The following is a 22,547-nucleotide window of genomic DNA, read 5'->3' on the forward strand; positions in this document are numbered from 1 at the left end:
GGTGTGGGGTGGGGGGGCCCTCGCTGCTCCATGTCGGTCTCCTCCTGTGGGAAATATGATCAGCGCCCCTGACGTGGTGGCCTTCACCAGGGAGGAGGAGCTGGAGGATGAGCTGTGCAGCGAGCCGCCCCTGCCCGAGGAGTACTCGGTGCCGCTCTTCCCCTTCGCCAGCCACGGGGCCAACCCCTGGGCCAAGGTCGCCAGCTCCAAGTTCACCCGGGACTTCATCCTCATCTCTGAGTTCTCGGAGCAGGTGGGGCCCCAGCCCCTCCTGACCGTCCCCGATGACGCCAAGGTGTCGGGCACTTTCGACCTCAATTATTTCTCCCTTCGGATCATGTCCGTGGATTACCAGGCTTCCTTCGTGGGGCACCCTCCTGGCTCGGCCTACCCGAAGCTGAACTTCGTGGAGGATTCCAAAGTGGTGCTGGGGGACTCAAAGGAAGGGGCCTTCGCGTACGTCCACCACTTGACCCTCTACGACCTGGAAGCCCGGGGTTTCGTCAGGCCCTTCTGCATGGCCTACATTTCTGCTGACGAGCACAAAATCATGCAGCAGTTTCAGGAACTCTCTGCCGAGTTCTCCAAAGCCTCCGAATGCCTGAAGACAGGGAACAGGAAAGCTTTCGCTAACGAGCTGGAAAAGAAACTGAAAGATCTCGACTACACCAGGACTGTCCTGCACAACGAAACTGAGATACAGAAGAAAGCCAACGACAAGGGGTATTACACCACCCAAGCCATCGAGAAAGCCAACGAGCTGGCCAGCGTGGAAAAGTCCATCATTGAGCACCAGGATCTGCTGAAACAAATCAGGTCCTATCCCTACAGGAAGCTGAAGGAGTCCGACTTCCATCCCTACGAGCCGGAGCGTGCGCCGGATGCGGCCGGCGCCGGCTGCGAGCGGGACCTGGCTGCCTCCGACCCCGCCGAGCCCGGCGAAACACACCTTTACGTGCCATCCTATACCCCCAAGCTCATCAAGGCGAAGTCCGCCAAATGCTTTGACAAGAAGCTGAAGACGCTGGAGGAGCTCTGCGATATTTATTTTTTCACCCAGACCCTGGACCAGTTGCATCAGATCGAGCGGACGTTCAGAGGGGACGCGTGCTACCTCCTGACGGAGCAGATCAGCAGGGCGCTCTTAAAGCAGCAAAGCGTAACGAACTTTCTCTTCGAGGATGTGTCTTTTCTGGATGAAAAACCGCCTGAAAAACGGTACAGAGGCTGCCAGGGTCGAGATGCCATCGACAGAAAGTGTTTGGAAGAGTCCCTGGCTCCTAAAGTGGTGATCAGCCTGGGATCCTACAAGTCCAGCGTGGAGTGCGTGCCCATCAAGATGGAGCAGGAAATCGAGGACTCCCAGGAGCCTAAAATGACCGAGTCCGTCCCGTTCGAACCCCAGGAGAACCTGGACTACCTCGATGCGGATATTAAAGGCAGCATCAGCAGCGGTGAGAGCATCGAGGTTCTCGGGACGGAGAAGCCCGCGTCCGGCCTGACGAAGTCGGAGAGCCAGGCCAGCCTCCCCGTCAGCCCCAGTCCCCAGGCGGGCAGGAGCAAGGTGGGCAGCCGGCGCACCGTCAGCGAGGACAGCATCGAGGTTCTCAGCACCTGTCCCTCTGAGTCGCTCATCCCCGAGGATTTCAAAGCGAGCTACCCAAGTGCCATTAACGAGGAACCGTACGCGGATGATGAAGAGGGAGGCCTCCGTTTCACCCCGAAGCTGAACCCGGACCGCGCCGACGAGCAGGAGGGCGTTTTGAACCGGGAAGACTTAGCACAGGTCGATTCTGCCTGCTGTATCGGGAAGGAGAGTCCCAGCTTCCTCGAGCCTCTGCCCGAGCTGGGCCAGAAGCCCTGCGACGAGGACGGGGTGGTGCGGATCCCCCCGCAGCCGTACCGGCAGGCCGAGCAGGGGCTGCGCGGGGCCTTCGGGGGCTTCTCCTCCCACGACGGCATCTCGGGAGGGCTCCTGCCCTGCGAGTTTGACTCGCGCTACCCAACGGGCAGCCGGGAGGTCAGCAAGAGCAGCCTGGACGAGTGCTCGGATTCCACGAGCTACATCAGCAGCGCCGCCTCCACGTGCTCCGACAGGACCCCTTCTCCTGCCCACCCCGCCTGCCAGGCGGGGGAAAGGCACAAAAAAAAGGCCGGCCAGAATGCGCTGCGGTTCATCAGGCAGTACCCCTTCGCTCACCCCGCCATCTACTCCCTGCTCAGCGGCAGGACCCTGGTCGTGCTGGGGGAAGAGGAAGCCATAGTCAAGAAGCTCGTGACGGCGCTCTCCATCTTCGTGCCGAGCTGCGGCGCTTACGCCAAGCCTGTGAAGCACTGGGTCACTTCCCCTCTGCACGTGGTGGATTTCCAGAAGTGGAAGCTGATCGGGCTCCAGAGGTAAATCGAGGCTCCGTTTGCTTTGCCGGTGTGGAGGTGTGTGAGATAAACTTGGTCTCCGAAGTGGGAATTTCAGAGGGAATCGGCGCGCGGGGGAGGTCGCTGGCTAATTATCTACACGGCTGCCCTGAATTTCTGTTTACGGGGTGTATTTGTGGAAGGGGGGTACATTTGTCTGTCTCTTTATATCCCGCCTCACCAGAGAGTTAATATTTAAAACACTCGCTGCCCGGCTTGTAGAGGCCGTCTGGCCAGGAGGTTTCCCTCTGGTTTAGGTCTTAGCCCGGCAAAGCCCAGAACAAACGCTGGAGTCCCGCTGGTTGCCTGGTCGGCCCGATGCCGGAGCGCTCCTGGAGTCCCCTTGTGTCCTCCGCTTACCCGGTCTCCTGCCAAAACTCTTCCGGCGTTTCTAGCTGGAGTTGTGTTTTTGAAATGGGTGCTTTGGTCTGCGGAGGGCTTTTCCGTGTGGCCCCCGGTGACGAGACGGCGCGCTGTTGGTGAGATCGGTAGGTCAGAAATCGGAGCGCTGGCTCCCTGGGCTGCGTTGGCGAGGGGAAGGGCAGCGGCGCGGAGCCTGCGGAGCTGCCGGGCTCCCTTCGAGGGGCTGCAGAAGGCCAGAGACTTCTTTATACCAAGAAACAGTCTGCGGAGCTCGGCGTGGTGGGATTGCGGTTCAGATGCGAAGGAAACTTCTGCTGGGGGTGAGGACCATCGCGAGAGCGAGCACCCCTTCCCCGATGCCCCGTCCTGAGACGTGGCTTCACAGTTTATATCAGCAGACAGCGGTTGCTCGGCTCACCAGATCCTGGCCCTGCCTTGGCTGGTGTTAGGAGTTTCTTTGCGTGTCACCGGGATGCGTTTGGCGCTCCAGGTGCAGGCGTGGCAGGGAATGGCCTTTGCTGTCACCAGTGTGGAAAACACGCGTCGGAGCAGCAGCCCACCGCTCGGAGCCGGGCTGGAACAGCTCCTCGAAGAGCGGTTCTGAGCAGCGTGAAGAGCAGAGTACAGGGATCTGCTTTCTGGGCTGCCGGGTGCTGCGTTGCTGGGGGCTGTGGATGACGGAATTGTTCTAAGCTGGGAGCTTACCCTCGTTTCTGTGCTGGCGAGGCAGGATGACAGCTCTGCCGCCAGCTGCTCCCCAACCTCTCTGTCAGTCAGGTTTTTAAAAGCCCCTGGTGTTTAGTCGTTGCTCAGTCTTTGTGGTCAGGTGCAATTTTTATAAACAAAAGTAATTTTTTTTTTTAAGAACTGCTTGTAGCGTGTGTCAGTCATTTCAACTCTGCTCCGTGGAATGTTAATGAAGTGTTGAGCTTAACGTGGGTGCTGTCAGCAAACCATTTGTACATGGGCTTTGGGAAGGAACTAAATTAATTATTCTGGTAAGGGTGCTGCGTCTCGTAAGGCCCGACCCTGCCTGGGCACAGGGGCAGCCCTGACCCCCTCAGCTGGGGTTCCTGGTTCGGGGCTGGGAGCTGCGTCTCAGCCGAGCGGCTTTAACCACGCAGACTCGAGGAGCAGAAGGCAGAGTTTGCGTAGGCTTGTGATTTGCATTTAAATAACATTAATTTAGGCTCCTTGGATCATTGCGTGTTGTGAACGTGCTGCGGGTTTGTACCTGAGTGAAAAATGCCCAGGCTCAGGCAGGAAATATTCTGATGTAGGGATGGTTCCCTTTTTAAGGGAAAGGCAGAAGGTTTCGCTCCGCTCAGGGCTTCGACCAGCTCAGAGCAGCTCCCTCCCAGAAGAGCCGTATGGGGGGGAAGTGGAGCTCTTGGCGAGGCGGGGGCCTGGCCTGGGTTTCTGGGCCCTCGTTGTCACATCCAGAAGCTGCCAGCTGCTGCAGGACTTGCTGCTGCTCGCCGGAGATGTCCTGTCGCTCCCTCGCCGTGTCGCTGGGGGAGGGAGCTGCCCCGAAGCGCAGCGGCTTGTGAAGCAGCACCCACACGGTGCGGCTCAGCACAGGTGGGCATCCAGGGGATCGAGGTTTCTTTGCGATCGGGCAGCCTGGAGATGATCACAGAATCACAGAATGGTGGGGGTTGGCAGGGCCCTCTGTGGGTCACCCAGCCCAACCCCCTGCCCAAGCAGGGTCACCCACAGCAGGCTGCACAGCACCGCGGCCAGGCGGGTCTGGAATATCTCCAGAGAAGGAGACTCCACAGCCTCCCTGGGCAGCCTGGGCCAGGGCTCCGTCACCCTCAGAGGGAAGAAGTTCTTCCTCGGGTTCAGCTGGAGCTTCCTCTGCTTCAGTTTGTGCCCGTTGCCCCTTGTCCTGTTGCTGGGCACCACTGAACAGAGTCTGGCCCCGTCCTCCTGACCCCCACCCTGCAGATATTTAGAAGCATTTCTAAGGTCCCCTCTCAGCCTTCTCTTCTCCAGGCTGAACAAGCCCAGCTCCCTCAGCCTCTCCTCGCAGGAGAGATGCTCCAGTCCCCTCCTCATCCTCATAGCCCTGCACTGGACTGTCTCCAGTAGGTCCTCATCTTTCTTGAACTGGGGAGCCCAGCACTGGACAGAGTACTGCAGATATCTGGCCGTTCTCTCTCCATGTTTGCGTGCGGAGCCTCGCATACCAGCTTGTGAACTAGAGGGAAAGCACATGCGGTACGGGGGCACGGGCACAGTCTGTCACCTCTCTCCTTGCCGTTTCAGGATGGCCTCGCCCGCTGGGGTGAACGTGCTGCACGCCCTGAGCCGCTACAGCCGGTACGTCAGCGTTCTGGATGCCGACAGTAAGACTCTCCGCTGCCCGCTTTACAAAGGCACCTTGGTGTCCCGGCTGGCAGACCACCGCACGCAGATCAAACGAGGAAGCACCTACTATATGCATGTCCAAAGCGTCCTCACCCAGCTGTGTTCGAAAGCCTTCCTCTTCACCTTCTGCCATCATTTGCACCTTCCCATCAGTGAAAGGGAACCGGAGGAATCCGTCGTGAATCGCCGGATGAACTTTCTGAAGCTGCAACTGGGCCTTGCCAACGAAGATCTCAAAATTGTGCAGTATTTAGCTGAGCTGCTGAAGCTGCAGTACATTCAGGAACCCGGCCGGGGGGTCAGCCCTCTGCTCAGGTTTGACTATGTCCCCAGCTTTTTGTACAAAATCTAGCCTCGCGCGGGCCGTCCGCCTGCGTTCTCAGAGTCTGACGAAGCTCATCCGTGCTTGACATTGACGCTGTCTGCCGTAGCTCTCATACGTCGGGAAGGGGTGAAGAAGCCGATGCGTTTGCAAGCGTCTCCGCTCTGCGGAAACCGGGTTCTGAGGGACCACTGCGTGGTTCCTGCGGCTGAGAACGTAGATGTTCCATCACAGAAACCACTGGGCGCTCTGGTTTTAAATGTTAGGAGAGGCACTGTGACTTTTAAAGCGTGTTGTGGCAGCATCCCGGGGGATTACGGCGTGGAGGAGAGGCGGGCTGTCGTGGGGATCAATACTTAACTAGCGTGCAGCCCCCAGAATAACGCAGTGTCCCGCTCGCTGCTGTCGGACCCCTGGATGCTGTTGGTCCCTTCCGTGGAGCCAGGGTGGAGACTGGGGGGGGAAATGTAAAGGCCAGGCAAAGTTTTTTTTTTAATCCACCAGTGTCCGGCGTGAGCGTAGCTGGGAAGCTCCCTGGCGGGGTGGCAGCTCGCAGTTACCCGCCTGCGTGCAGCAGATGGTCTGTCGCTTCCTGCTTTTTCCCGAGTTTCCTGGCGCTTCCTGGGACAGGTCATCCCTGGGCGGGTGGGAGAGCGGTGGAGGCATGTGGGCTTCTCTCCAGGAAGCGTTCACCGGTTTCTCTCAGCTTTGTTAAAATCTGGAAGGTGGAAGGACTCCGCAGCGGCGGCGAGCGCCGGGGCGCCCGCTGCTGAGTGTGGAGCACCGTGCCTTGTTAACCCGCCCTGTTTGCTGGGCGACCTCTGAGACGGGGGAGCCTCGAAGCGTGTGAGCTCCAGGGTGGCCTTTTAGGGAGAGAGGGAAACTGAACAGAGCTGGGGGGGGGGGAACACCCTCATTTTTAGGTGCTTTTTGTGATGGGGAAACAGTGCAATTCAGCTGAAGCTACGCTGTGAGACAGCAGGCAGCCTGGCTGGTGAGACGCCAGCGCTCAGGGGAGGTCGGGGATGAATGTACTGGATTCCGTGTTGTAGCTGTAATATTTTTATTTTATTTTTTTTCTTTTTGTTGGGGATTTGACTTCCATGCTTTGTGGTAAAGCAGGGTCAGCGTTGCTGCATGCTGCTTCTGGCCGAGCCTTTGTCGCGTCTTGACTACCTCTCCCGGGGCGCTCCTGGGTAGCGCTGGACGGGGCAGAGCTGCTCCTCTCTGAGCCTGGATGCCGAGGACTTTCCTTCCAAAGCTTCTGCGCCGTTGCCTGTGCCAGAAAGGTTGTGCCACCGGCACGGTGACGCTCCCAGATTGTTCCTGGCAGTGCCAAAAGCTTTGGGCCCGGGCACAGCGCTTCCCTCCAGAGTCTCACAGGAGATGCGGCGCCTTGGCTGCCGCTCTGCTCGGCCCGGTGCCGTGTGGCAGCCGCAGCCCCCGGGGTACTCGTAAGCAAGAAAAGCCTTGCTGGGAAAGATAGCCTTGGTTTTATTTCTTTTTTTATCACTCTTCTGATTATGGGGTGAGAACAGCTGAGATCTTCCAAGACGAGCTGAAGCGTTTGGTTTGGGTTTTTTTTTTAAACCCCTGTTGACTGTGATGGTGTGCGGCAGCGCCGGAGACGAATGTGATGTTCCCTCCGCGCCCGGGGAAGTTTCTGCACGGGGCTGGGGGTTTGTCAGCGCGGCTTAGAGCCCGCTGAAACCCGCTGGGAGAACCACGCTGCTCCAAAGCCCGTCCCCCGACAGCGGGGAGGCTCCGTGGGAGGCTGGCGTCCGGCACTGGCGTCCGCGCTTCGGTGCCGCCGCTGCTTTCTGTCGCCTGGAAAGGGCTCTCTGGGGCCGTGCGGGAGGAACGCGCCGGCGGGGCAGAAAGGCCGATCTAAATGTCAGTGTGGCTTCTGGTGGCTTGGGCGGTTTGGGCTCATGGTCCTCTCCGGAGGGGTTTCCGAGGTCGGGGGTGGCTCGTGACGGTGTTCTCGGCTCGCGGGTGGGAAGCGGCGTGGCGTCGCGGAAGGTGAGCGGCTGCCTGTGCGCGGGGCTGCACGCCTGTAAAGCGTGTGTGAAGGCCTTCTCCTTCCCCAACTGGGCCCTCCTGTCGCGTGCAAACTGGGTCTGCTGGGGAGAGGCTTCCCCATCCATTGAAAACATCTCTGTGGTGACTTGAGGCGTCCCCTTGTCGATTTGTGTGCCCCCGAGCGGCTTCCGCGCTGCAGCTGGGGCGAGAGTCCCCGAGGGAGGAGGCGTCTCGGTCAGTGAGCAGTGCAGGTGACCCGGGCAGAGCGGGACTCCCCGTGTCCTGCCTGCCACGCGGCTCCGGCGCAGGGCTCCTCGCGGGAGCCTCTTCCCTGCTGGAAAACGACCCGATGCTGTTGGGGTTGGCGGAGGGACGGACGAACCTTCTTCCTGCTGGCTCTCTCCCTCCCTCCTGTCTCCCTCCAGGCTGACAGCGTGCAGAGCAGGACCAACAGTTAGTGTTGGCTGACCTCATAGTCACAGTGGTCTCTACCTGTGGTGTTCAGCTGCGCTCATAAATTGATTAATAACTCGCTTCTCCCTCTATCAAACCTGTAGTATCCGATATTCCAGGCTGTGTTGAGCAATACTTGCGCTCCCGCCTGCCTGACCCGCTTGGTGCCCTGGTGTGGGAGGGTGCCCCGGGGGCTTGGCCCGCCCGTTCGGAGCGCTGCGCTGTCTGCGACTCGGCTGCCGTGGGGAATCGCGCCGTGGAGGACTGGTCCTTGGCAGCGTAACCTCTGCGCTTGGACTCCGGGCAAGGGGGAGCTGCCTGGGGCTGCAGCCCCTCGGTGCTGCCCCTGACGGCGGCAGAAATCAGGGCAGGCTGAGGGCAGCTGGTGGTTCTGGAGCTGAATTCCTTTTTGCTCATTAATTCCTCTGTCTGCCCTGCTGCTCCGGGACAGTACAGATCCCTGTATCGGCACTTTAAGACTTTTTCCTCATCTTCACTGTGGTACCTCGCTCGTTTCCGATATGAGCAGACTGAAAACAAATTGCAATCTTGATGCCAACAGCTCTCGTGACGACCCTTGCGCCGTGCCGCCATCCAGCTGTCCTTCCACTGCTTGCGGGGCCGGCTCCCGAGCTTCCCCGAGCGCTGCCGGCGTGCCCCTGCCTCCTGCACGGCCGGCACCACTCCCCCCACTCGCTGTTGGGGAGAGGGGGCTTCGAGCCCGACCGGGGATCCGTCAGAGCTGAGCTCTGCCCTGCTTTTCTTGCTCCTGGGTCGCTGGGAGCCGGCCAGCCAGCTCCTGCTCTGCGCTGCTTCCCGCTCCCGCAAGGGTCAGCTGTGGGACGGGGCGATACGAACCCTGCGCTGGTTCCGTTTCTCCCAGAGCAGCGCTCGGGTTTACTTCCATCCAGCAGCAATCCCTCCTAAGCAGCGCCCAAGCTGCCTTGCCTTGACGAGGGAAGTGCTGCCTCTACTCTAGCAATATTCACCCTTTGGCAGGGGGTGGGAGAGGCGCTGGCGGGGCGAGGGCAGGTGGCCCTGTTCTTTGGTGTTCATCAAGCGCGGGGAGCCCGGATCTGGTGGTGGGTTCAGCGTCCTGGAGAGCGGGGCGGGACGTGGGGGCTGCAGCGGCGCTTGGGGAAGGCTCCGGTAGCGCGGTGCGACGGGAAGCTGAGCGAGCTGCCCCGGCTGAAGGAGAGCGCCCCGACATCGGAGGTCCCCGAGCCGCGTTTTAACTGGAAGGCAGAAACACAGGGTACCTGGTCCTGCTGGCCGCCGCGCTGGCGGCACGGGGACGGGGCTGCGAGGAGGCCGTGACGAATTCGCATCCCATTTTCAAGCACTGTATCCTACTACTGCATGTCGAGTTCCGTGTGTGTGCCTGCGCGTGCCGAATGCTTGCGTCAGTAGTTAGAGCGAGTGTGACCGGGAGAAATCCAAGAAGCATGTCTTAGCTGTCGTGCTGTCAGTGTTACTGCACAAGAGTTTAACAGATGTTAACACCAAATGACTAGTCTGAGAAATGTACTTTTAAAAAAAAAAAAAAAAATTATTTATTTGGGTTCAGATATTTTTGAAATACAAAACAAACAAAAAAATTGGTTGTATTTTTTAAAGCTTATAATTCTTGTCATACGTTGTGGTTCAATTCTTAATTTTACCGTGCTTATTAAAAAATGGTTCTACCTACGCTTTGTGCTCAGAGGTCTGAGAAAACACCGGAGCCGCCGGCGCGGCCGGGATGGTGATCCGGGAGGGCCCGTGGGGAGGCTGGAAGGCACCGAGGCGAGCTCAGGCGCACAAAGGGGAATCCTCGAGGCTGAAACCGGGGGTGCTTTTGGCAGCCATGAAGTCTCTGACGTGCGGCTGAGCGTGGTGCGCCTGAACCTCGTCGGTGAGTGCAGGATCAGGCCTGGCCGCGAGGCTGAGGGTTACGCAGCACTCAGTCCCAAAGGCAGCATTGCGCGGCGAAGGGGCTGGTTTCCCCACGGGGGTCCTGCGCCCCAAACGGGAGGGGAGAGCTGAGCGAGAGCGGAACAAGGAGCTGCTGCTGCGCCGCGGCCAGGGCTGGCGGGGCCGTGCGGGGAGAAGGCACTGGGGTGCTGGTCTCGGGCTGGGGGTGCGAGCGTGCCGCCATCCTGGGTACGTCCGTGGCTCTGGAGCGGGCGTGGGTGCCTCCCCTTACAGGACGGGCAGCCCCGGGAGCGGGAATGCCGCCGCGAAGGCCTCCACCTCTTCCTTCAGCGCCTTCAGCTCCACCCGGTATTTCTCATCCTCCAGTTTCTCCTTGAATTCCTTCAGCGTGGCCTTGGGGCTCATGTCCTTCTGCACGCGCAGCGTCAGCTCGATCCCTGCCAGCCCGGGAGACACGGCGGTCAGCAGGGACACAGCGGGCAGCTGCTGCGTCCCACGGTGCTGCTGGCCCTGCCGCAGGGAGTCGGCGAGGCTGGGCTGCGGGCTTCACCCCGCACCAGTGTGGGACCCTCGAGGACAACTGGAACTGGACTGGTGAAGTTTTAATGCAGGCTTTCAGCCTGCTGCCTGTGGGAGGGTTTGGCCAGTCCCGGCTGTGGCCAGATGTCCTAATAAATGCTTATAAATATCTGCAGGATGGGGGTCAGAACGGGGTCAGACTCTTTCCAGTGGTGCCCAGCGACAGGACAAGGGGCAACGGGCACAAACTGAAGCAGAGGAAGCTCCAGCTGAACCCGAGGAAGAACTTCTTCCCTCTGAGGGTGACAGAGCCCTGGCCCAGGCTGCCCAGGGAGGCTGTGGAGTCTCCTTCTCTGGAGATATTCCAGACCCGCCTGGACGCGGTGCTGTGCAGCCTGCTCTGGGTGACCCTGCTTGGGCAGGGGGTTGGGCTGGGTGATCCCCAGAGGTCCCTTCCAACCCCGACCATTCTGTGATTCTGTCCTCTCCCACATTCAGATGTGCAGGTGGGACAAGTTACTCCTCGCGTGTGCTCCCTGGCCAGCTGCTGGGGAAGTGCCCAGCTTGTGCCTCCCCGCCCGGAGGAGCTGCCCCGGCCTCACCTCTGTGGATGTACCGAGCCACCATGCAGAAGTCGTCCTGCCGGAAGCCGCGGGAGGTGAGAGCCGGCGTCCCGAACCGCAGGCCGCTGGGGCGCAGGGCGCTGACGTCACCTGCGTCAGAACAAGGCATGCGTGACCAAACCCAGTGCCGAAACTGCCGCACACGGGATTTCAGCCTGGTTCCCAGTTCCCAGGGTGGACGGGGAGCTGGGGGCCCTGCAGGAAGCTCTGCACGGGCCGTGGGAGAGCCCCGGCACGCAGGGCAGGACGCGGCAGAGCTTGTGGGACCCCTCACCAGGGCACGTGTTCTTGTTGCAGGCGATGGAGCAGAGTTCCAGCACCCGCTCGGCTCGGCCGCCGTCCGTGCCTCTGCTGCGCAGGTCCAGAAGGATCAGGTGGTTGTCGGAGCCCCCTGCAAGAGAGGGCTTTGGTGGGGGACGTGGGATGGGGGCGGCTGCTGCTCCCGCGCAAAACTTCAGCAAAAAAGGCGTAGGGTTGCACCAGGGCCTGGCCCGGGGTTTGGGGACAGCAGGGCGCCTGCCCTCGGGAAGGAACAGCGGCTGCTCCGAAGCGGTTCTGTGATGTCCTGAGGAATCGCGACGGCAGAGCCCTGCCCGTCGTGTCCATGCCGCCCTCGTGGCCCGGCGCAGGGGTCAGCCCCGTCCCGCCGCCCAGAGCTGTCCTCACCCGTGACGATGTCGTAGCCCAGCTCCGTCAGCGCCGCCGACAACGCTCTGCAGTTTGCGACCACCTGCTGCTGGTAGGCCTTGAACTCGGGCGTCGTGGCCTGCCGCAGCGCCACGGCGATCCCTGCGCGGGAAGGCACACTGGGGTGGCTCTCAGGGCGCTCCCGCCGCCAGCAGAAGCCACCCTGGAAGCTGAGCACTCTGGCAGAGGGTCCCTTCCCCCAACCGGGCTGGTGGCATCGCCCCAAGCCAGAAGGCAGGATGGGAAAATCCTGCTCGTGCCTCAGGCAATGCTGGATCGAGCCGGGTGCTCCTCACCGCGGCAGCTCCGGGCTGTGAGCCCCTGGGGGCAGCCACGGGGGGTCCGAGCCCAGCCCGGACCCAGCCGGGTGCTCCTCACCGTGGCAGCTCCAGGCTGTGAGCCCCTGGGGGCAGCCACAGGGGGTCCGAGCCCAGCCAGGACCCAGCCGGGTGCTCCTCACCACGGCAGCTCCGGGCTGTGAGCCCCTGGGGGCAGCCATGGGGGGTCCGAGCCCAGCCCGGACCTCTCTGCCGGCTCCCTCTGCCATCCCGGAGCTGGCGGCCAGCCCAGATGTGTACCTGCGATGGCGTGGTTGTGCGGGCCTCCCTGCAGCCCGGGGAAGACCGCCTGGTTGATGAGGCTCTCCAGGTTGTAGAGTGTTTCCTTGCCCGTCTTGGGGTCCACGCTGCGGGTGCCTGTGGGAGGGGAGGGCAGGGTCGCTCACCGGGCAGCATGGCCACCCGACAGGCGCTCAGAGCAGGGGTGGTGGTTGTTCCTCTTCAAATCTGGGCCGTGGTTGGCACTGGGAAGCTCCCCAGATGCTCCCAGGAGGCCCCAGACCTTCCTGCCTTCCCAGCCAGAGCAGGAAGGAGCTTCAACCCGCAGCACCCTGGCCATGGGGGGAGCGTTTCTGCCGGCTCCCCAGCCAGGTCAGGCACCTTTGCGGTAGAAGATCATGCCGGCCCTGCAGCCCCGCAAGGTCTTGTGGGTGGTGGTGGAGACGACGTCGCAGTGGTCGAAGGGGGAGGGCACCACGCCGGCAGCCACCAGCCCGCTGATGTGGGCCATGTCGGCCATGAGATAGGCACCGTTGGCGTCGGCGATCTGCCGCATGCGGGCGTAGTCCAGGTTGCGCGAGTAGCAGCTGACACCTGCAGGGAGACGGCACGTGGAGGGGACGGGAGCAGATGCTCGAGGACCTTGGGACAGGCCCAGGCGCAGCCCGACGATGGGGACAGCACACAAGCTCCTGCCAGTGTGGATGTGTTCGTGGTCTCCTCCTGGCACCGCAGCATCCGTGGGCGCCCGTGGGCTTACCAGGGTGCTGCTGGCTTCAGGGAGCCACCTCCACCCAGGCTGTGTCACCGGGGAGGTCAGTACGGGTTGGAGGCTTACCTGCTATGATCAGCTTGGGGTGGAAGAGGCGGGCGTTCTCCTCCAGCCGGTCGTAGTCGATGTAACCAGTCTTGGGGTTGACCTGGGAGAGGAAGAGGAGGGTTCAGCCACCTTGGGATGGGTGATCAGCTGCAGTGTCATCACGCAGGAGGGGGTGCCGGGAGCCTGGCGCCGGTACTCGCAAGAGGCACCAGCGCTTGTGACGACCCCATCCTGGCTCCGGCTGGAGCAGCTCCCTGCACCTTGTAGGGCATGGACTCGAAGAAGACAGAGGTGGCGGAGATCTTCTTCTTGTCCGTCATGAACCCGTGGGTGAGGTGGCCTCCATCGGGCAGGTCCAGCCCCATGATCCGGCCGTGGGGCTCCACCAGCGCCGTGTACACCGCAAAGTTCGCGGGTGACCCTGCAGCGAGAGCCCACTGGGCCAGTTACGGGCGCCGGGATGCGCGGAGGCCGGTGCAGCCAGCCTGGCTCTCCTGAGCACCCCGCTACCTGAGTAGGGCTGGACGTTGACGCCCCACTTCTGGGGGTCGAGCCGGTACGCCTGCAGCGCTCGCTTCTGGCACAGCCTTTCCAGCTCGTCTACGAACTCCGTCCCACCGTAGTACCTGCCGGTAAAGGACGGGGCAGGGGTTAAAACCAAACTCAGAACGGTCCCTGTGGGACCTGGGGAGAAACCAGGGTGCCACTGGGACAGCAGCTGCAGCAGACGTGGCCCTGCTGAGATCGTCCCATGCGTGGCCACGGACAGAAGCCAAGAGGGTCGGATCCTGTCCTGGAGCAGCTTGGCTGCCAGCGCCGGGACATCGCTTCCTCTCCAGAGGTGAGGTCTGGCAGGGCGGGTGGCTCCTCTCCCCCACCCCGAGGGTTTGGGTGCGGCGGGACCCTGCCCCAGCCCCGCACCTCTGTCCCGGGTAGCCCTCCGAGTATTTGTTGTTCAGGCAGGATCCCAAGGCCTCCAGGACCGCTCGGCTCGCAAAGTTCTCCGACGCGATTAACTCCAGCCCCAGCCTCTGCCGCTGCTTCTCCTTCTTGATGATGCCGTGCACCTTTGGGAGGGGAGAGAAACAGCTTCACCCGTGCCGGCTCTGCACGGAGACGCGGATGCTCTGCGGTAGGGGCTGCACCCTCGGAGGGGACAGCGCGATGGAGAGGGGCCTGGAAAGCTGCTGGAGAAGGGAGACAAAGTCCCTTCTGGGTATGATCTCAAACGGTTCCTATGCCCAGTCACAGGATGTGTTTTGGCTTTCCACCTGCCAGGAAGCTGCCAGATAATTCAGCTGTCATTTGGGCTAGGGAGTCAAGGGCAACGGCCACGTGGCGTGGCGGGCCAGCTGCTCGGGTGCGGACATCAGAGCTTCAGGCAGAGGGGTATGAACAATAGGTGCAAAGTGATGACCGTGCTATCTGCAGATGGTTGGGGGACGCCCTCCACCGCTCGCTGCAGGCAGAGGGGCCAAGGAGGGTGGGTGGGTGCCACCAGCTCAGCCGTGGGCCGTTTCGCTGCCACATCCCTGGCTGGAGGAGGTCAGCATCCCCACGGCTGTCTGGGGGATGAGCGAAGCGGCTGCTGGGCAGGGGCCAGGAAGGGGCTCTCACCTCCGGGTCGTTGCTCTCGAGCGGCTCCATGACCATCTTGTTATGGGAGGCCCAGAGCGCCGCGCTGGGGAGGCCCTCGTCGCCCTGTGTTGAGTTTGCCATCCTCCTGCTGGTCCAAGGTCACCTGCCAGCACAGAGGTGGGGTTGTGGGGTGGGCTGGGATGGCAGCGGGGCTGGGTGCCTCCGCGCTGTGTCCCTGCACCCTGCCTGCTCCTATCCCACGTCTTCCCTGGAAACACAGAGGGACCAGCCACAGGCTGGGGCCCACCACGTGAGGAAAACACCAACAACTCTCAAGTTTCCTCCACTTGTTTAAGATCAGTTAATGAATTAGAGTGCTTTGATCATTTCTGATACTCTCCCGTCAGCGTCTCACCTGGGATCCCCCCACCCAGCTCCGCAGCGCCTGGCCGGGCACCAGGGAGGTGGTGAACCCACGCATGGACCAGACCAGATCAGCAACACGAGCAATGCCTTTCCCTCTCACTCCCATATATCCGTGAGATTTAAGGCTCCTAGGAAATGCTAGCAAATGCCCTCATGGACACAAGCGTATCTTCTTAAAACTGCTGTGAAGTGCTCATACCCACAGACCTCAATTTTGATGTGCTTTGCTTTCCCCAGCACACTTAACCCTCTTGGCTGCGTTCCCTCATGACGAGCCATGAGGGCAAACACCCAGCAGGTTGGAGCCTTGCCCTGGACCCTGACTGAAGCCAGCACAGCTCGTGGAGCTGGGTCCCAAGAGGCAGCAGCTCTCCCTCAGCTTGACTCCACGGCACGTGTGGTTCCCAGGCCTGGCAGCAGCCCTCTGGCCCCGTCGGTGCAACTGCTGCTAACGTTATAACGCCCAGCGCAAGCTCTGGGGCAGGCGTGACAGCCCAGCTCCTCCCTTGGCTGAAAACAACGCGTCTTTTTACCCATTAACCCTTCAAGGCCAGCAAAGCACCGTGAGTAGGTTATTAAGCAATCGCAATTAGTTTGCTCATGCCAAGGTGCTGAAGTCCGTTCGGCGTGGGCCTGCTGTGCGCTGCGTCGCTGGGCAGGGAGGCCTCCCCAAGCTGGGGCCTCCGAGCTGGCAGGGAGGGAATCCCTCCCACCAGAAAAGCTGGATTGGGACAGGGAAAGGGCTGCAAGGGACAAGAGCAGGGTGCAGCGCCCTGGCTTTGAGCGGGACAGCCGGGTCCGGCATGTCCCCCCAGTGCGGGTCGCAGCGGTACTCGCACCCAGCGCTTTCACAGACCTGCAGAAGGCTCGGGGGGGGGGACGACGACAGCGTGCCCCGCTCCCCACCGGGATGAGACCGCCATCTCCACCCTCGTGGCGGGACACCGGTCCGGCCCTGGCAGCTCACCTGCTGCAGGGGCAAACCCCAGCCCTGCTGCTCCATCCCCACCAGCCTCTGCACCCCCCTCACCCCGGCTCCATCGCCTCCCACATCCCGCAGAGCCTCCCGCTGCCCTGGCGCCGGTGGCGGGGAGCAGCGCTGCCTGCCGGGCTCTCGCCGCGCGGCGGGGTGCCGTCCCCGTCCCCGTCCCCGTCCCCGTCCCCGTCCCCGTCCCCGTCCCCGTCCCCGTCCCCGTCCCCGTCCCCGTCCCCGTCCCCGTCCCCGTCCCCGTCCCTACCCGCCGCGCCAAAGTCCGATCCCGCTCCGACGCGCCACGGGACTCCGCGCGCCTAGCGTAGACCGCTCAGTCCCGCCCCCCCCAGCATCGCCCAATCACCGCCTCGCTCCGCCCCGGTAGGTGGTGGCGGGGAACACGTTCCGGAAGTATCTGAGCCAATCAGCGCGGCGTCGTCCCATTACCCCGCGTCCTATTGGCCTGTGCCGAGGCGGGGCCGGCGGCGCTGCCAGCACGTGGCGGCCGGAGCGCGGGTGACCTTGGCCGCGGCGGCCCCGCTGCCGTCACCACCCCCGTGTCGTCACCGCTCCGCTGGCGTCACCGCGCTGGCGTCATCCCGCAGCGCCGCCTGTCGGGCGCCCCGGGGAGGGCTCCCCCCAGCCCCGGGGGGTATTCCCTGCCATCCGGGGCTGTTCCCCACAGCGAACCGGGGGACCGGAGCCCCCCGCCACGCCGCACCGGGCAGGGAGTGCGTCCAGCCAGCCCCGGGCCTCCCGCGCCACACCAGGGCCACGTCTCCAGGCGAGCGGGCGTGCCAGACCGCAGCAGGGCTCGGGGAGCAGAGCCGGCCCTGTCTCCCCACCGCTCCGGGGTGCCCGGGAGGACGGGGGCAGCCCCAGGGCGGTGGGCGCAGGCGATGGTGGGGGCCGTGGTTTCCCCGCGCTTCAAGGCCGAGTTGGCACGTGGGCTGGGGCAACCGGCACCAGGGAGCCCGTGGCCGCCGGCGCTTCGGGGGTTAAATCGATGCACCACGGATTGAGGAACAGGATTGGGGGGGGGAAAAAGGGATCCTGCTGAATCCCTCATGACGCCAAGGCACGGGAGAACGGAACGCGGCGGCGGCGACGTGAGTCACCCCGCGGAGAGGAGCGGCGGCATCGCGGCCGGGGCTCACCGGCTGCGTGGAGAGCGGCGAAGGAGGGCGGCAGGGCGGTGAGTCCCGCCGGGGCGAGGAGATGCGGGGGCTCGGCGTGTGGGCAAGGGGCCGGTGGTTGCGCCGGAACACACCCGGGGTGCCGTTCTGCCTCCCAGAACGCGCTGCCCCGGAAGGCGCTGGTTGAAGGAATGTTCTTTTAGCTTAATTTTCATCAGCCCAGATGATTTTCCTACATTAATTTGTCGTTGGTCGTCCGAAGAGGACTCGTCACAGCCGAGGGGCGTTGGGTTTCCCCCGTTCTGCTGTCGTCAGCCCGTGCTGGCTCGCTGCCGTAGGCCGTTTGTGGAGGCGTTGTTCCGACGGCGCCGACACCAACGGCGAAACCTGGGTGGGTTTCTCCGGTCGCGGCGGTTTCTGCGACGCGCGGAGCAGCGGCAGGGTCATGCGGCCGCTCGCCGGGCAGCGCTGCGCGGGGAACGCTGCGCTGGGTGATGCCAGCCCTCTGCCCCGCAGCGCCCGGGGCTGCAGCGGACCGAAGGAGCTGCCAGCAAAAAATCTTTATTCTTATTATGATTTATTTCCTGGCTTAAAATGTCTCTCGGGGCAGCAGGCTGGCAGGTGACGAGCTTTGTGGGGATCCAGGGGCCTCCCATGAGATGCCCAGCTGGTTTTGTCTTGATGGATCCCTGGGATCCTCTGGCAGCGGTGGGACTCTGCGTTGTCCCCGTGGTGGCTGAGCTTCTGCTCCAACATCTCCCGTCGGCACCATCCCTTCTGGGAGATGTTCAGGATCAGGTCAACCCAAGACATGCACAGACTGTCCCCCTCCCTGCCACTTGGTCCACCGGGATCTTGCACAAATGGCTTAAATTCCTTGTGCCTCTCAAACATTTATCTGCCGTTCCGATGCCTTGCAGGTGCTACAGAGAAAGAATTTATATTCATTACATATTAAGTTATATAATCTGATTTTGGGTGTACATTTTGTGTCCAGCCCCTGGCAAAGACTGCGACCTCCCCTGAGGCACAGGAACAGCAGATCACAGCGGTGTGTGCTGTCACGATTTCAGGGCTCTGGCTTGCTGGTGATGGAGAGCGTCTCGTCTTCCCCTGCGCCCTTCTCCGCCAGCTCCCCCTCGGTGCAGTCTGAGAACGCCACTGCCCAGGACTACTACTCCAGCCTCCAGAAGAGCATGCACGTCCTCTCCATGGTGGTGTACAGCATCGCCTGTTTGCTGGGCGTGACAGGGAACGGCCTTGTCATCTGGATTGCAGGCTTCAAGATGAAGAAGACAGTGAACTCCATCTGGTTCCTCAACCTGGCCATTGCTGACTTCATCTTCACCTTTTTCCTGCCCCTCAGCATCGCCTACACTGCCCTGGGCTTCCACTGGCCGTTTGGGAAGCTCCTGTGCAAACTGAACAGCGCCATCGCCTTCCTCAACATGTTCGCCAGCGTCTTTCTCCTGACGGTCATCAGCGTGGACCGCTGCGTTTCTGTGGCCTTTCCCGTCTGGTCTCACAACCGCCGGAGTCCGGAGCTGGCGGCCAGGATCGCACTGGGGACGTGGGTCCTGGCTCTCCTCCTCAGCTCCCCGTACCTTGTCTTTCGGGACACGGTGGTCACTGCCAGGAACATCACCAGCTGCTATAACAATTTCGCACTGTCCGATGACTACATGTCCGAGGCAACGCGGAGGCTGTGGAGGATGCGGCATAAAGCGATGATCATCACGCGATTCTTGTGCGGGTTCCTCATCCCTTTCACGGTGATTCTCATCTGCTACAGCATCGTTGCTGTCAAGCTGAAACGAAGGCAGTTAGCCAACTCTGCGAAGCCATACAGAATTATCATTGCTGTCACGGTCTCCTTTTTCCTCTGTTATTTCCCCTATCACATCTTCTCCTTGCTGGAAATATCCAAAAACTCTTCCACTCATGAGATGAAAATTGCCCTTTACATAGGGATCCCCTTGGTTTCCAGCCTTGCCTTCTTCAACAGCTGCATCAACCCCATCCTGTACGTATTCGTGGGGCCGGATTTCAAGGAGAAGTTTCGCCAGTCCATCCTGTCGACCTTCGAAGGGGCCTTCAGCGAGGAGTCTGTCCTGGGCAGCCTGACCAGCAGGCGAAAGTCCAGGTCTGCTTCGGAAGTGGAGGTCCCAAGGGTCTGAGCGGGCACTGGTGTGGAGGGGGGCAGTTCTTTACTCTGCAGTTTCCCTTCATTTCAGAGCTGTAACTGCAGGACTGGGGGCTGCAAAGGGCTCTGCCTGCTAACGAGGTGTGATTTGATGTTTTGGAGGTATCTCAAACCTACTGCGACTTAATAGTATGGAATTTAAATATGCATTTAATAATATGGAAATTAAACAGCCGTCTGGAGCTGCAGCAAGGTAGGAAAGTCAAAGTATATTTTGCTGCTTGTGCCACTTCCTTGTCTGCCTTGTTTCCCTGTACCTTTTCCATCCCTTGTGGTCCATCATACCCGGCAAAATGTCTCTCTGGCTGGCCATGCCGAGAGGGCAACCACAGCCTGGGTGGTGGCTGCCAGTCATCAGTCTTGGTTGCCCCAGCGCTGCTGACCTGTGACATCTTCCATTTTTTAACAGGGGACCCTTTACAACGTTCGATGGGTTTGTGACTCTGCTGGCAGAGCTCCCTTTACTTTCCTCTCCTCCTGGCTCCCAAGGAGGGAGCCCTTGGGTGCTCTCCACGCTGCCACCCTGCCCAGCATCACTTTGTACGCGCCCAGGGGAGGCAGTTGGGGACAAACCCTGTTGGCATCTCCGTGGGGTTCACCTGCCTGCAGCGCATTTGCACATGGCGAGCCAAGGGGAGAGTTTGTTCCCTGCCCTTGCCAGACTTCCTTGGCAGCTCATCTTTGCTGGGGTTCCACCAGGGGACAAAATGGGGTGCAGCTGCACCAGTGGAGAACAGCTGTGTTGGAGGTGAATGGTTGTGCCGGAGGTGTGTGGCTGCACTGGAGGTGTGTGGCTGCGCTGGCATTTCGGCCATCCAGAGGAGACAAGGAGGGAGGGGAGAGCTATTCCATAAGTCCCTTGTAATTATATCAGTGAAGAAAACAGAAAGATTCTTTCCCATGTATCATTCCAGTCTGACGCATGGTCTGGTAAAGCTAAAGGAGAAAATAGTTTTCAAAAAGCAGGTTGAACGTGCAGTGGGATCCATCCAGAGACACTCTTACACATGCATCTTTTAAAGAAATAGGCTTAAATGAAATGGCTGTATGTATTTTTGTAGGGTCTAGAATAGCTAGTAAGACACTCATCTTCTCTCTCCCCAGATATGTGGCAGGACAAATCATTCGTTGTGCTCCAGTCACTCAGGTTTGATGTACAGCGTCACTATTTCTGAGCAGTGCCTGTCTGTGTTCGTGTTTGACATGTTTCTGGGCCTTAAATAGCAGAGATCTGACTTCTACTGTTGGTGAATGAATATTAAATCCCAATAAACTTATGTAAAATGTACGCAGCCTGTTGTGCGGCCTGTGTGATAAAACACTTGATCCAACCTGAGCAAGCATGCTTATCTTCGCTAATGCAACAACTGGATACAAAGATTAAATATCCCGAATGTGGGAACCACTGCACGAGCAGAAACTCTCATGACTGAAGGGGACAGGACCTGACCTGGGTGAGAGGACTTGCCTGGGGCACTCTGTCCACATGGATGTGACTGCAAGCCCACAGTTCTGGCTGGTTGGTGGGTTTCAGACCTTCTGGTACATTTGAAAACCAGTGGTTCAAAGAAGAAAGAAGCGCAAGCGTGGCTGAGCTGGGTCTGGTTAAGTTTCACGTTTGCAGACCGCTCAGGATGAAGATGGTGGGGGTTTTCTTCCCAGGCTTGATCAGCCTCTGAGCCACTTTAATTTTCCTAAGCAGAAAATGTTGGTCACGTAAAAGGGAACTGTTGAGGCGCTGTCATTCCCAGCCCATCCCAGGCAGCTGAACAAGCGAGGGACAGTATCGCACCTCCATCCCCTGGCCTGCCCAAGCCGCCATTTGTCCTGTTTGTCCTGCCAGAAACCTGCCTTGGAGCCTCATTGCTCTGATGGCTGGCAAATCTCCGACTCCCAGCCTGAGTGTATGAATTTACACGTACCTCAGTATTCTGTGTGGATGACATTACTGAGCAAGAGCTGTCACTTGAACATGTTGGGGATTAATTATGGGTCTGCTGGGCCATGCAATATTAAATGAAGGTCGTGATCCTACAGGCATGCATGTACTTAACCTTAAATTCATGCATAAACCCGCAGAGAACAGGGAATGTAACAAGACCATCCATATGTCAAGCATGAGTGAACAGAGAGATTTACCCTTTGCCACAAATTGCTGCCTGTCATCCAGATAAAGCTGCAATGTTTGCTATGCAGTGTGCAACTCCGGGGCTATTTGCTTGCTCCTGGTGGTAAACTACAGCATCGATTGCAGTGTCAAGGTTGTGCAGCCCGGCGTTTGCTCTTTCTGGTTTTCCTTATCTGTTTGCAGAGCCCACATAATTCCTTGTGACAAGAGTTTCTGAGAGTGTTGGACCAACGCCTTGGACTCCTGTCATGCCTCTCTCCTCACCCCGGCATCCTTGAAGGTCAGGACTTGAAGTGTTGACCTGGTTTGTGGTAGGAAAGAAAGCAATTTTCTGGAACATTTGGACATCCAAGGTGGGTACAGGGTTCCTATGGGACAACATGATTTAAAAGAAGCAGAGTGTCTGGGTGATCTAAGGAATTACCACTGGAATACCGGTAGGTAACTAACCTGCAGAGCATCTCCTCCTTGGCATCCCAGCCAAGTCCAGCACGCCTCTTGCGCAGCAGCTCTGTTTCATCACCTAACCCCGTCCGACTCCACACTCGAGACCAAGCTGCTCTCTCCATCTCTTGCAATATCCCTCCCAGAAGTTGCTTCCACTCCAAGCGGCGTGTTATTACGCCTAAGCAAAATAGCGTGTCTTTACAAAGCTGGATGTCTCCCTGTATGGTGGGGAAGGGGCTGAGGAAGCTTTCAGACAGCCACTCCTGAGAACATTTGCCAAAATACTGTTGGGAGAAAAAAGTGGGAAGCGAATGTTTATCGATGGTAATGGACATTGCTGTGTTACAGGATGCGCTCGAGGGAGCGATGGGTCTGTCATCCCAGGTCTGATCCCTCGCCTCTGTGCAAGAAGAAACCATGCAGACATCAATACAGGGTCAGGTGCCAAGGGACTGGTTCCAAGATAAATCTCCCGTTGTATCGAGTTCCCTCATGTTCAGACTATCTCATTATCACAGTGGTAATCGTGATAGTCCCTCAGTCCCAAGTAGGAGGCAGGCTGTTCATTCTCTCTGATACTTGTGTTTG

At 60.1% G+C, this 22,547-nt stretch overlaps 3 protein-coding genes across 4 annotated transcripts; 2 read left to right on the top strand and 1 right to left on the bottom strand.

The window, feature by feature from the left end:
* The first annotated feature begins 25 nt into the window (after nt 1–25).
* SMCR8 (SMCR8-C9orf72 complex subunit) lies at nt 26–6,465 on the top strand. The gene is made up of 2 exons (XM_075436963.1): nt 26–2,397; nt 5,050–6,465. The coding sequence occupies exons 1-2, from the start codon at nt 56–58 to the stop codon at nt 5,501–5,503; spliced, it is 2,796 nt and encodes a 931-aa protein (XP_075293078.1). The 5' UTR covers nt 26–55; the 3' UTR covers nt 5,504–6,465.
* A 3,011-nt stretch (nt 6,466–9,476) lies between these two features.
* On the bottom strand, nt 9,477–16,397 carry SHMT1 (serine hydroxymethyltransferase 1). Its single transcript, XM_075436964.1, has 12 exons — nt 16,311–16,397; nt 14,686–14,809; nt 13,990–14,135; nt 13,579–13,694; nt 13,329–13,489; nt 13,087–13,168; nt 12,630–12,842; nt 12,270–12,386; nt 11,671–11,793; nt 11,279–11,395; nt 10,984–11,094; nt 9,477–10,299 (listed from the first exon to the last, which is right to left on the bottom strand). The coding sequence occupies exons 2-12, from the start codon at nt 14,785–14,787 to the stop codon at nt 10,130–10,132; spliced, it is 1,458 nt and encodes a 485-aa protein (XP_075293079.1). The 5' UTR covers nt 14,788–14,809; nt 16,311–16,397; the 3' UTR covers nt 9,477–10,129.
* Nucleotides 16,398–16,589: 192 nt separating this feature from the next.
* LOC104327454 (chemerin-like receptor 1) lies at nt 16,590–20,612 on the top strand. 2 transcript variants are annotated; one of them, XM_075436965.1, is made up of 2 exons: nt 16,590–17,240; nt 18,179–20,612. In XM_075436965.1, the coding sequence occupies exons 1-2, from the start codon at nt 17,113–17,115 to the stop codon at nt 19,356–19,358; spliced, it is 1,308 nt and encodes a 435-aa protein (XP_075293080.1). In that variant the 5' UTR covers nt 16,590–17,112; the 3' UTR covers nt 19,359–20,612. The 2 variants fall into 2 exon arrangements, with proteins under 2 accessions (XP_075293080.1, XP_075293081.1); XM_075436966.1 differs by having other exon boundaries at nt 17,116–17,240; nt 18,255–20,612.
* The last annotated feature ends 1,935 nt before the right edge of the window (nt 20,613–22,547 follow it).

Source organism: Opisthocomus hoazin, chromosome 15, assembly GCF_030867145.1.
Source record: "Opisthocomus hoazin isolate bOpiHoa1 chromosome 15, bOpiHoa1.hap1, whole genome shotgun sequence".
Classification (NCBI taxonomy): Eukaryota; Metazoa; Chordata; class Aves; order Opisthocomiformes; family Opisthocomidae; genus Opisthocomus; species Opisthocomus hoazin.